At 44.3% G+C, this 14522-nt stretch overlaps 1 protein-coding gene across 1 annotated transcript in view; it reads left to right on the forward strand.

The window, feature by feature from the left end:
- The window catches only part of LOC126273353 (forkhead box protein D3-like), a gene marked incomplete at its 3' end in the record, with an annotated part of 32717 nt that extends 18503 nt beyond the window's left edge, over nucleotides 1-14214 (forward strand). Inside the window, exon 2 of the mRNA XM_049976901.1 lies at nucleotides 13214-14214. Within this exon, the coding sequence (XP_049832858.1) occupies nucleotides 13214-14214 (1001 nt within the window). The remainder of the gene's footprint in view (nucleotides 1-13213) is intronic.
- Nucleotides 14215-14522: the final 308 nt, after the last annotated feature.

The following is a 14522-nucleotide window of genomic DNA, read 5'->3' on the forward strand; positions in this document are numbered from 1 at the left end:
CCAGGGGTTGAACTGAAGTTGCTGCACACCAGAAGTCGGCGCCTACATCATCATAAAGCTGCCTACCGGCGACCTGCTACAAATTTCGGGATTGGTAAAGTATTTTGCGGCTCCGGCATTTAGGTCCTATCAATTTTATACTGAAGTCCTCAGCAGCACGCGCGCTCGCTTTTCCACAAGTCCACCTTGCTTGGCTCTCCATGTGATCCCATGTTGCGATACTGCAATCTAGTCGAGAGAGTAATATTTGATTGCTTAGGACCTCCAGTCATTATCGTCAAGCTATTGCATCACAGAGAGTAGGAGCCCTTGTTCTGAAGCCAACTCTTATTCGCATAATAGTTCAGAATACCCTAACCTTTAACCTACTGTTTGTGTCGATAATCATGTGCCTTTATGTTCTGATGCATAATAAATCTAATTGTAATATTTAATCCGCACATCATTTCGCAGATATATGCAGACTCCCATTCCCTGTTGTTTATGCCGGCCGGAGTGTCCGTGCGGTTCTAGGCGCTACAGTCTGGAACCGTGCGACCGCTACGGTCGCAGGTTCGAATCCTGCCTCGGGCATGGGTGAGAGTGATGTCCTTAGGTTTAATTAGTTCTAAGTTCTAGGCGACTGATGACCTCAGAAGTTAAGTCGCTTAGTGCTCAGAGCCATTTGAACCATTTTTGAACCTATTGTTTATTATGATAAAGTTCTCTTTTTTCAGACTATATTACGATTTTTATTAAATTATTGTGAGTGTACAGTCCTTATTTTACCAACTAACAGGATCCACCATCATTTCCCTTCGTTACCGTTGTGCGCCTAATTAATCAGGTGGTAGGTAAGGAGGGGGTCGAGTGCATGTCTCGTTCTCATGCAAAATTCCTCAGAATTGAATAGGTACAAACTCTTCTCCACCCCGGCACCTCGCAGCATATAAACTGTTTTGTGTAAAGTCATCTGAAGTTTATTATGTTTGCTGTCTTCCAGTCACGGAACGACGCCAAACGCAGCAGTCAACGGCTGCTTTCATATGGGACGGTAATTTCCCAGTCCAGATACCGTTGGTCTCCGACCGATGGTGAGGGATAATACAGTTTGTGGAGGCTTCTCATCACTTGTTCTCGGATGGCAGGCGCAGATCCGAAGAGGTTACGATGTTCTCGGTGCAAAATACGGCGATCGTTCCACGTAAGTCAGACGTGATCGACCAACTTTGATGCGAGTATGCTTCGGTCACGTTCCAATACAGTCTAACACCGGGCCACTATCACATCCGAATGCCCCATAAATTAAGTCGCCTGAAACGGGTAGGTGTTCATTTGTATGTCAGTACACCGTACAGAGTGCAAAATGCGAAGCTGACTATTTCTAATGTTGGCAACACTGAATGAGCGAGGTGGAGATTCCTCGTTCGGCCCCTCCTCCCTAAGCCTGACACCGCGCGGGACGCAGCTTTCTCGCTTTGCTCCCCGCGTTACCCTCTGAAAGCGCTAAAGGGCTGTTTGTATTAGGGTGCACAACAGCGCCCTCATCATCGCCCAGGGATAAAGGAAGAGTGTCCTGACGGCTGCGTACGATCTTCTCTAAAGCACCGTAATGCACACTACTATCTTTTCAGATCAGTCAATTATGCAAATTAGCAGAGGTAGGCAGCATGGGGGATTTCGCACTGCATTAATAACACGTGTTTGCCGCCACATGTCCTTATTCAGATTTCGCCCTGCACTTGGTCTCTTTCTGAAGCTCTGTGCGGGATTTCTCCTTGTAGTGTTTAACGTCAGCCAGTAGCTGACAGAATGCGCCACCATATCTGGGTGTTCAGCGCGGCTGACTGCAATGCGAAGAACCTGGCCAACTAAGGAGTTACTCAACCAATTAGTAGCGGTTCCAAGGTCAAGAAACCCGACGACGACCGGCAAGCAACATGTTCTCCACATTCCCCTCCAAATTGCATCCAGTGAGGATGACACGGCTCTCGGTCGACTCCAATTGGACCGTCTAGGGCCAGGTCGTGTAACTTTACATTAACATCACTAATGGAGAGACTGTGCTGTGGTAGGCCGTCAAGGAAACTAAGACAGCAGCCTGAAATGAATTACTTGAATAATGATAACAGAACCAGCGGCTGTATTTCAGTCCAACGTAGTTTATTCTTTTTGGAACATGCTACTAGTTTCGACACCAAATGATGTCATCTTCAGGGCCCAAGCATAGCCTGCCATCCAGAGCTGTTTTCATCTGAAATGAACAGAATCGCATGGAACGAGGCAAGGACAAACAGTACATAACAACGGTTGTGGATGGCAGGTTATGCCTGGGCACTGAAGATGACACCGTTTGTTCTCGAAACTGGTAGCATGTTTTAAATAGAATAAACGACGTTGGATTCCAATACAGCCTCTGGTTTTGTTATCATTACAATGTGTTCTGGTGATGCGCTCGTGGCGTAAAGTAAAAACCCCAGCATCTCTGAAATTTTCTGTGCCAAATGAAAGGCCAAATACTACGTAAGCCTACTTTGTAGCACCACTTTTTCGATTCGACAGGAGAAGGTGTTAAGAAGGCACGGTTGTGTGGCCCAAACGTAGGAGATGCTTCTCGAAGATAGAATTTATAAGGGAGTCACAAAGTCGAGTTATTTGCAAGTATTTTCTCGGTCACAGATAACTAATTTGAATAAATGAGACTGTCGGAAAAATTCATACTGAAAAGGCTATTTGGTTTTTCCAGTTTCAATATTTGTGAGTTCCCCTTTCTTTTCTTTTGATTTTAGTATCTCTTAACCTATGTGTGTTCCTGACTCAGTATAAGACTAGCATTTTACGATGCTCGTACATGACGCATACACTGGTGCCGACACAGGTACTATGCATGCGAAACCTGCGCCATCCTCCCACTTTCTTCCTTCCTTTCACGTTGCCCCTGCTTTTTCGTGACAGCACCTGGTGAGGACTCACTCTTATTGGATTTGTCATTGTTACTAGTAAATACCCGGTTTCTGGTTGTATGAAGACTCGAACTGTCACGTATAAAACAACTCAATACATCTCATAGAAATGAGTTAACGTTAAGTTTGACTTTAAGCTTGCAAGCGAGAAAAAGTTAAAAAAACTTTCAAATTATGTCTACAGTTTATAGGATGTCGCCAAGCACTCTCCTTATCAAACACTGGATCAGCAAAAGCTAGTTTCTCTCACGTCTCACTGTTTATGACGTCTTACCCTCTGAACTATATATAATTTTGTAGGTACATTCGATGGTACACCCGGATACTTTTTGCAAAATGTGTTATGAATACAGTAGTAAAGAGACAGCGACAGAGAAAATGTAGTAAGCGATAAACGTTTTTCCTTTCATCAAATAGTATCGATTGGTAAAGGTTCCAAATTAATTATTAAGTTTGTTGGCAGTCGCTAAGTGCCTTCCTTCCCAAATTGTGGATCAATATACTTTGGGCAATTCGTGTGGTGTGAGTCACGGTCCTCATGACATATACACAGTTCCTAACTGTAATGGCCGGCCGCAGTGAACTCGCGGTTCTAGGCGCGCAGTCCGGAACCATGTGACTGCTACGGTCGCAGGTTCGAATCCTGCCTCGGGCATGGATGTGTGTGATGTCCTTAGGGTAGATAGGTTTAAGTAGTTCTAAGTTCTAGGTGACTGATGACCACAGCTGTTAAGTCGCATAGTGCTTAGAGCCATTTGAACCACTTTGAACCTAACTGTAATACTTGTCTCATTGCGTTAACCCCCTAACATGAGATTAAACTTGTTAATGAGAAGGTTATGACAGCATTTTAAACTTTCAATTTGGGTGAATAATTAAGTAATTTTGGACATCAAATTTTTGTTGCCTCTGCAAACCATTAGATACAGAACGTAGAACTGGTACTGAGACCCACGTTAATTGTTTAACTACTCGTAAAACGTAATTATTATTATTATTATTCATTGTTATTTACTAACATTTAATTCCTTTTTGGCGAGTATTTAACATACGGTGCGAGGCAAAGTAGTATACGCTAGCTGTCTGTATATATATATTTAATGGTTCAAATGGCTCTGAGCGCTATGGGACTCAACTGCTGTGGTCATTAGTCCCCTAGAACTTAGAACTACTTAAACCTAACTAACCTAAGGACATCACACACATCCATGCCCGAGGCAGGACTCGAACCTGTGACCGTAGCAGTCGCACGGTTCCGGACTGCGCGCCTAGAACCGCGAGACCACCGCGGCTGGCTATATATATATTCTGCCTTTTCGTGTTGCGTTATAACTGTTTGGTGTTAAGTTTGTAGGGCGGAGAAGAGGACTCAGCCCAGCATTTACACGGAGAAGTGAAAAACTACGCGAACACCACTTGGATTGACCAATGTGTCAGACTTGTGGTCGGTAATTCAATGCGCGAGTACCATTTGGGCCCATCTTGCTGTCTATGCTATATGCGTTACCTTTTATCAGCAGATTCCGAAACCCCGACACATAAGCAGAGAAAACAGTTTTCCACTCGACAGTAAGAAACTATTTCCATATTAAAAAACTACCTTTCGCACTTTGTAGTATAGAAGCAGCTTAAAATTTGTAGTAGATTAAAACTGTTTGCCGAACTAAGATTAATCACTGGGCACTTGTTTTTTGCGTGGCAGCTTGGTAGGCAAGAATGTAAGAAACAGAAGGAGGATTTAGACGTATCTGTGGTTTTGAGACAGCCCTCGAAATGCGGGCATATTTCTGTCAGAAAGAGTATTTAGCGCGCCTGGTCACAATTATCTACTTACCGAATCATGATATCCCAAAATCTTGCGTGTTTAGACATTTGCTTTAGTTCTTTTAATACAGGAAGGTACTGATGCATATACATATTGTGTGCCTTTATGATTGTGACACAAACAGTACCGTCAATTTCATCTAATTTAGAGCTCATATAGTCGAGCGTAGGTTGAAGTTGACGCTCATTTTCATATTTTGGCATACATTTTTCTTCAAACTACATATTGTTTCACATGTTTCATGAACAAATAATGGCACTCAATACTTTACATAGTGTCTTTGTTGCTATAATTATTAAACAGTCACTTATGATTCGCCATTCAAGTGTTATGGAAGTGTCTCAACTTCGTTATCTCCACTTTTCAGACCTCATTGTCGCCACAACAATTCTGAATTTGAGAACTGTTTCTAATATGGAAAGAAGTGATAATGATTCACTTCTAGATGCGAACTTTGCTGTGCAAGCGCCAAAACTTCCCACCTAGATTCCAACAACTACCACTCGCCATACGCTGTTTGTGGAACCTTTTGGGAATCGTTCGTGAAAATTATTACGTAGGCCTACGTAGCATCTTTTGGTTAGCATTTTCATTGTCTTTTGGACAATTTAACGGCTGACTACGGATAGTCCTTACTACCTTCTGCTTCGTCTTGATATTCAACCAGAGTTTTGCCATTTTTTTAGTATCATAACTTAACACCACAAACAGAAACAATTTTAGAAAGTCATTCAGTTGCAGAAAACCAGTCACAGCACACACTTCATTTCTACCTTCATTTGCAATCGACACGACCATTTTGCTCTGACTTCTCGACCACAAAGTGCCACTGATGAGGTCTGGTGGTTTGGGTTGCGTCAACTAGTCAATGACGTAAACTGTATCGTCAGCAACAGTGAGTCTTCGAATCTTGCCGATACAGCCGTCACTATGCATTTCAAATGTATTTTGCGTAGGGAACGTTATAAAGCGTGTGCAGTTAATAAGAGAGAAACGGGGCAGCAGAAGATGGCTATGAAACACATCTTTCAACTAGAACTGTGTATTTTATTTCTTGTATTCTGCTATAACTGATTATAGCTTCAGCCGCTACATACCGATTTTACATGGGGCTATATCTACAGCCAGTTTCTCTGAGATTATCGAGAATGGGGTCTATGCAACATTTTCATTATTGATTGCCCATGGCTTGGTGACGGCGTGCCTAAATGGGAGATCAAAAATCTACAACGTTGAGATTTTATCCTCAATAAACCGTCGATTTTATTTTTCTTCCTAGTCATTTTGTATTGTTTTCGTCTTCCACAGAGTAGCCGAAGTGTAAAGTCGTTCGTATTTTAAATCAAATTGCAGATACGCCATATAATACTTATGATAAGCTCTTTTTCAGGACGGGGCAACGCCGACAGACAAAGATGTCGTTTGAAGGTGTCACGCTAAAACCGAGGATCGAAATTAAGAGTACTTATTTTTGTATACGCTGCTGGATGCCTATGATGTGTCTTTAAATGTCGAAAGCTTTTGCTTGCATCCAGTAAAGACATGTAGTTTTTTTCGTCACTTAAGCGAGTACATGTTAATTGTAATCGAGAGTGATCAGACGTGCAGCAAAGTGACAGTTTCAGTTTCAGATAGCGAAATTAAGAGCATGGGTAATAGTACCTTTTAATTTATATAATGGAAATGAGCTTACGGTATTGTGGGCCAGGACTTCTCCTTTCGGGGAAGTTCGGCCGCCGAGGGCAAGTACCTATTGCATTCGACGCCACATTGGGCGACTTGCGCATCGGAGATGGGGATGCAGTGATGATGACGACAACACAACACCCAGTACCTGAGCGGAGAAAATCTCCTGCCCCAGCCGGGAATCGAACCCGGGCCCCTTGTCGTGGCATTCCGCCACTCTGACCACTCAGCTAACGGAGCCGACATAATTTATATAATATGTTACTTTCAAATTGCGAGTTACATCTGTGATCTAACTGTAGGTTATATTCCAACGTAATCGAAGGTAGAGTTCGATCACAGGGCATAAACAAAGCCACACATTCTAACATTGGCAGCCGAACATGAACTCACAGAAATCTTGGAAGGTAACGCCTATGGAAATATAATAGAATCATGAATCCCAGAAATCCATTCATACAGAAATCCATCCACGAGTTATCCATGGCTCAAGATATAAGAGACAACATTGCCGGCCGCGGTGGTCTCGCGGTTCTAGGCGCGCAGTCCGGAACCGTGCGACTGCTACGGTCGCAGGTTCGAATCCTGCTTCGGGCATGGATGTGTGTGATGTCCTTAGGTTAGTTAGGTTTAAGTAGTTCTAAGTTCTAGGGGACTAATGACCACAGCAGTTGAGTCTCATAGTACTCAGAGCCATTTGAACCATTTATAAGAGACAAAACTTGAGTATTACCATTTAATCTGTGCCCTAATTTATTTCACTGCATTTTACAGTATGTCCGTCACATGCAATTTTTAAACGAGCAGGTTAAAGATCTTTGACCCAGCTAGAGGCGTATGAATAAATACTGAAAAGTATAAGTTCCTACTGACACAGTTAAGTTGCACAGGCTGTGCCAGTTTGGTAGCCTATAAGTTGTATTGTCTTCTGAGATACAAGAATGGTACAAGCGACATTACGACAGGCTCTGAGTGAAGAGAGGGCGTGATTAAGACCGTGGATGAGTTCAGGAGAAGAGTTAAAATCCGCGCCAAGTAGTCCAGATTTAGATTTTCCATAGCTTCCCTAATACCGATTAACGCGGGAAGTTGGGCTGGTTGTTTGACAGAATAGGCGTTCTCGGTCGACTTGCTTCCAGGCTGAGCTAGCAATCCATCTACTGATTTTATCGTCGACGGGAAGTTAAACAGAGTTTTTCCCTCCATCCTTGCTGCTGCATGGCCGTGCTAGTGTTTGGCAGTAAAGAGTGTCTGGAATATCTTTGTGTGAATGAAACAATCATTCACTTCTGACATGAAATGTTACCGTAGTTTTGGACGACAAACCAAGATTTTTTGTTGTGGCTTGTGGTATTGTGATGCAACGTGCTAATTGCAATGTCTAGGAAAGCGGAAATGTTTACAAATCAGGGAAAAGCTCCTGGTATTGTGAAAACTGTGTGGTGAGCCACGTGTGATGTAGGCTAATAGACGCACAGCACAGCTGAATGTAGACATGTGTTGCTTTCCTTCAAGAGTTACTAACTGCCAACTTATTCGTATGTTTTCCTGTGAAACTTCATTAGCGATCCGGAAGTGGTTCCACTTCTTTACAATATTTATAGCAAAAATAAATCACATTTGCAAACATAGAAGAACTTAAATTTCAATACTTTGGACGTGGAAAATTGGAGTAAGCGAGGAAGAAATCTATAGAAATTCGTACTATAGGAGAGGGAAAACTGGAGGGATCTTTGTTGAGGCTGCCTGTGATAGCGAGTACAAAGAAAAAGCGTAGCAAAATTCTTCCTCGAAAGATTATGGGTGCAGTGAATCGATTCGCCATCTCGCTGTGTGCAGTAACATGGACGCCATGTCTCGTCTTTCTCAACAAAGCTGTGTTACGTATTGTAAAATCTACTGTAACCCGACAGTTCAAAAATTTTCGATGCGCGATTAATAAAAAATAGAGGAAAGTTAAGACCGTGGTTTTAAAGTTTCAGGTGTTCTACGGAGTCTCCTCCTACTAGAGTGCAGCTCACAGAGTGTTCATACAACCATGTGAAACTTTCCTTCTTTAGGATGCTGTTAAAGTCTCGTCTCGCATTGGCTTGAATGTCGGTTGTCATAAATCGTAACGCTTCATGTGAATATCTGCACTGTGACACTTTCTCGCAGGTTCGTATTCACCCGCGCTGATTTTTTTCCAGAAAACAATCGTCCGCGTTTTGCATTTCATTCAGTTACGGATGGCGTCCATGCGGCTGGCGTTCGGGAGTAAAGACGTGCGGAACAAATTTTGTACAGATTTTGATCTTCTTGAAAATATCCTGGAGAATATTTCGAAAGCTTAATTTAGAGACATTGCTCCACTACGGGTTTGAGACACAGCAACGTTGCTAGAAGCGGCCACACTTCCGCTGCTTAACACCGCCTGATCGCAACTGACTAATCGAACGGACATCTGTTGTTCATAACCGAAGTGTGTAACACAAAATAATTGTTAAGTGTCAAAAAGTTGCTTAGGAGTTACGTTAAAAATAGCTATCGCAGGACCTCTCATTTTAAATGTTAATATGGAATATAGTGTACACTAAATAGAAGGACAATTGTAGGTACTGTTATATTTAACTCGAGATCTTACGTGTCACATAAGTAGTTGAATTGTTGAAGTCAGAAATACTAACCGTAGCAAAGTGTCTATACCCTTTTACTTAAAAATCAGCTAGTTTCAGTCTTAGTATCAGAACACAATCTTAAAAGGTCAAAGTACAAATCAGTCCAATTTAGTATGTTGCACGTTCTCATAAAATGGTCTGTATTTTTCATCCATATATGGTATTGATAACAAGACTTTTCTTTCTTTGCTAAGTTCTCTTTGGCCTTCAGTTCCGTTGAATGTTACATTTCTGATCTCAGAAATCTCCATTCCTATTTTTAGAATATAACATTTTTCCAAGTTGCCATTTCGCCGAGGGGACATATCACTTCCGTGGCTCCGTAGTTCCTTCCTAGGAAGCGTGCCATCGTTGCCTCTGAGCTCTGCAACTTTATTGTTGTTACCCAGGAATCGGCAGGAGACTGATTATTGATCAATTTTTTTTCTTTTAAGTCAATGATCTCAAATTTGTTAGCATGTGTAGCAGATCTTGCAATGTCATGCAGGTCTTCAGGTACAAATACCTCGCACAGCCTCTTCCTCTTCTCGAAGTCCCTATAGCACAGCTGGTAGCTATGGCTACATGCTGAGAACTTTTGTTCATTGCTGTCAGAGACCCCAAGTGACACAAGATAAACAAAAAGAAAGATCATGATCATATTTTTACTGAAATCAGCAGACTTCCGGGTGAATAGGTGAGTAACATGGTAAAGCTTGCATATTGTGATGAATGAACGAAACTAACCACTGTAGCACTTAGCTATGTCCTGGGTGCACTGGAAGTGTTACACAGATGAGTTGTAATGCAAAATCTAATTTGCTTAAATATGGCATATAGCATGTTTTTGGGTTCCACTCTTCCATTGTTCGAGATTACTGACGCCGCTTGTATGCCACGAACAAAATCAGTTTCACAATTTTTTGGGCGGGTAATTTATTTATACTTAATGATACTCATTAAACTTTTGTGCTAGCGTACAGTAACTATATTTAATAATCTCGTGTGGCCTAATGTCGTGGCGCACCTCGGCTAGTTTAGTGACTAGGCTGCCCTGGTTATGCAGCGGGGGAATTCGAATCACATGTCGTTCCTGGCGCTCCTCACATCGTTAAGAGATGAAGGCGCGATTAAATGAAGCATAAAAAATTTACGTGGTCCGACCGGATTTCGATCCTCCGACCCCTCGGTTTCCAGGCATGCACATCAGTACCGCACCAGCAAGCCCGAACGGGTCTCACAGCAAAAAGGTATATCATTTATAATAAATGCGAGCTACAGCGCTACAGTTTTACCGTCGAACACACACAGTTTAATATTAATTTTAGGCACTACACTTTACATTTATCGAGGAAATTTGGAATATGTTCCAAGCACTCAGTGACAAAACTAATGATGGTACACTGCGCTATGTACGAAACTAATACGATTTTAAAATTAAACATCAGCTGGGAGAGTAATAGATCGGTGGTACACCGATCGATGGCCCGAGTTTGGTGTGATTCATTGAAAACGTCTCTCATACTGGAGGAACGTTCGATAACTATGGCGATATCTAGACGAATGAAAGAAATAGGTGTTGTATTACGGAGACTTATATATCAAACACTTTACTGGAATTATTAAAGATGAATTGACAGTGACAGATGTTACTCATAAATACCAAATTTGAACTTATATTGTAGCCTTAATGCGAACAAAATACGGGATCGAAAGAAAGGGACATCCGAAAAACTTCCTTCCGCTTACAATCTGTGATTTGGAAACTTTTATAATTCTCTAATTTCGGTCCGTCCATTGTAAGTCACTGATAGTTCTGATCAGTTCAATGACAAAAACTGAGTAACGTCATCATCCTAAATGCAGTCTGGATGTAACTTATTTACAGAAATTATTACGAAAAATCCTTTGAACTCAGACAATTACAGTCACGAGGGAGGCGTAAAGCTTATTAAACAGAACATTATTTCAGAATAGAAAATAAAAATAGAGAGCCTATAAATAATTACTTTTCCAAAATGAGGCACATTAAGCGGTCTTAGTAAGCCCATCAAACTCAATAAAAATGGCTCTTATATGAAGACTATCTCTGCTGAGATGATTGTGAATGAACTACATTATAGCCAACCTAAAAATGACACTATCAAGCTTATGCGGCACTATTTGTTCCGCGTTAGGTTAGATCTATATTAAGCGTTCTGGTATCCCTCTCGAAATAGTTCTTGCCCGTGAAATAAATTTTTAGCAGATACCTAATGTAGTTGTGACTAGTTATGCGTGGTGAAGTTCTCATTTGTACGTATTCATCTTGAACGGCACTATATGGTGTGATGTTTTGGCTGTTATGTTACTTTTTGCCTTTCTGTTCTTCACCCACATGTAAGCGCAACCACTGGGCCCTATTATGTTCATTTCTTAATTTCGATCGTTAAATCAGGAAACTGCACTTCTTACTTTCTCTACTGGTTATTTCTTCTAGCCTTGAAAATGACATGCAACCGGACTTACTAGAATTCCATTTCCAGTCGCTGATAGTGAACATAACTGGCCCATGAAAATGAACAGGAAATGACTTTCAGATGTACGCGTTCCGCTCAGGTATGTACGAATCTATCAACAGGAGATCCTTTTCGTAGCAGGTGAAGTGGACGTACCTCAACGATCTGAAAGGGAAGAGGATATGTCCAAGATGTGTTGAACAGTCCCTATAACGTATTCTACAAGTCCAGTACCACTTTACGATTAAGACAAAAATATATTTCTCGCATAGTCTATTATGTCTTTCAAATACTGTGGTAGGGAGTCAGGTACTCTTTTACAAGGCAAAGAGGAAATGAGAATTCCCGGACATTAAACCGTCACGTCCTTAAATGTATTGCTCACGATACGTGTGGTCTCAAGAATATCTCTATAAACAGGAACTGTGCGCTGTCACGGACTAAATCGGAAAACATAAAATACAGCTACCATAATATCTAGAGCAACTCGAGGTTTCTTTTATCAAGTCACTCAACTATTTTTTCGCGTTGCAGCTAATGAATCGTAGTACAGTCCTCTCAAATAATTTAAGTAAGCTACATATACAGTTTTAGGTTGTGGTAAACACGCCATGTCACAGTCACTAGATATCATACAAATAGCAGAAAATAAAATAAAGTTCCTAAAAACTACACGGGCTAATTTCTGCACGAATTTAAAAGCCATTTTCGTTTTCCATTTTTGTCTGTATTTCGATTACAGACATTTATTTCACAAGATCATATGTTTTCTGGAATGTGCCATTTTCCAGTGCTTACCCGTAACCGCATAATTATACGCCGTAACCTTGTGTGGGTATGAGTTACCATATATGTCTGTCATTTCAGTAGACAACTGGTATCATAATAGACTCCAAGGATTACCACTAAGACTGCTAGGACAGCAGTTATATATTTGTCAGAAGTACATTGCACACACCGACAAAAGATTTCTGCGTAAAATTATGAAGATATGAGTAAGCATTTGAAAATGGCAAATCGCCGCAAATAGCTGACCGGGTGAAATAAATGTCTATAATCGAAATACAGGAATGATGAAAAACGGAATTGTTTTTTTCGGCTGTGCCACCGAATACTACACAAATTTACCTTACAATATAGTTTAAAAGAGCAAGCAGAGGAACTATCGCCACAACAACAAACAGAGAACACCTCTCAAGTTATATATAATTAAACATGAACAGCCACGAGGATGAAACACTGGATGCGAACCGGTAACGGCGCTGTTTGTTGTTAATGACTAGCATTATTAGCAGTTGCTGATTGAGATTTTTACTTTATTATAAGAAGTGACTTGTTTTTCCCGCAATTACGGTCCCACCACGTAATTTTCGACAAAATAGTCACGTCACGGGACTATGTGAACGTATTGGACTGGTGAATAGATGATAGGTCGTTGCGAGCCAAATTGCGGCACGACATGTAGAATTTGCGTCGAATGGACGTAGACTAAGTTAGCAAATTATCGTACCAGAGATTTAATTACATACCAGGGTTTAGAGATTAAAATATTATATGTGACGGGCAAAATACAGCTGGTTTGCCGTCGGGCACCGGCGAAGCTCCGCGAGCAAATTATTTACGTAGGGAGCGGAGGCAGCGGCGCGGCCGGCGTCGTGGCTCGCGCCCCTCCCCCAGTGGCGACGGCGGTCCGCGATTGGCCGGGCGTAGCCCAATGGCAGCAGGCCCCGCCCTGGCGGCCCGGCCATGCCGGCGTGCCGCCACTCGCGGCCCGGCCGCCGCCAGAAGCGCCTCAGCTCGCCATGCTGCTGCGGCCCGCCATGTCCGAGTCCCCGCTAGACCTGCGCGGCGTGCACCTGCAGGACTCTGACTCCGACGTCAATGTGGACTCCGACGACGACGGCGCGCCTCCGGCGGGTGGCCTGCCGCCGGAGTACCCGAGGCATCTGATCGCCGCCGGCCCGGGAGCGCCTCCCGGGGTCGTCAGCGGTGGCAACACGACACCCACGCCTGCACTCTCGCCCGGCTCCGAGGAGGCTGCCGCCGTCTCCGTCTCCCCGTCGTCCAACGGCGGCGGCAAGAAGTCCTCCGGATCGAGCAGCGGCGGCGGTACGACGCAGGTGAAGCCGCCGTACTCGTATATCGCGCTCATCACCATGGCCATCCTACAGTCGCCGCACAAGAAGCTCACGCTCAGCGGCATCTGCGAGTTCATCATGGCGCGCTTCCCGTACTACCGCGAGAAGTTCCCCGCCTGGCAGAACTCGATCCGCCACAACCTGTCTCTCAACGACTGCTTCATCAAGATCCCGCGCGAGCCGGGCAACCCGGGCAAGGGCAACTACTGGACGCTCGACCCGATGGCGGAGGACATGTTCGACAACGGCAGCTTCCTGCGGCGGCGCAAGCGCTACAAGAGGCAGCCGCCCGAGTTCCACCACCACCACCACCAGCACCACGCGGCGGCGGTGGCCGCGGGGCTGCTCGACGCCTACCACCGCCACCACCACCACCAGCAGCACCACCACCACCAGGCGGCGGGCGCGCCGCTGCCCTACCCGTACCTGTCGCCGCTGCCGCCGCTGCTGCCGCCGGCCGAGCTGGCGCGCCTCTCGCTGGGCCTCGGGCTGCTGCCGCCCCCGGTACCTCCCGCGCCGCCCCCGCCGGTGGCCGCCGCCGGGCCGCCGCCCCCGCCGCCGCCTCCGCCGCCCCCGCCGGCGCCGACGCTGCCCTGCAAGCCGGTGCCCGTCACCAAGAGCAAAGTAGGCGCCGCCTTCAGCATCGACTCGCTGATCGGCCGGCCGCCGGCGCCCGCCCCCGAGGCCGCCGCCCCCGCGCCGCCGGAAATCCGCGCCGCCGCCCCCGGCCTGGGGCTGGGGCTGTCGCTGGGCGGCGTCACGCGCAGCCTCGACTCGGCCTTCTCGCCGCTCGCGTG

Source organism: Schistocerca gregaria, chromosome 5 (genome assembly GCF_023897955.1).
Source record: "Schistocerca gregaria isolate iqSchGreg1 chromosome 5, iqSchGreg1.2, whole genome shotgun sequence".
Taxonomy (NCBI): domain Eukaryota; kingdom Metazoa; phylum Arthropoda; class Insecta; order Orthoptera; family Acrididae; genus Schistocerca; species Schistocerca gregaria.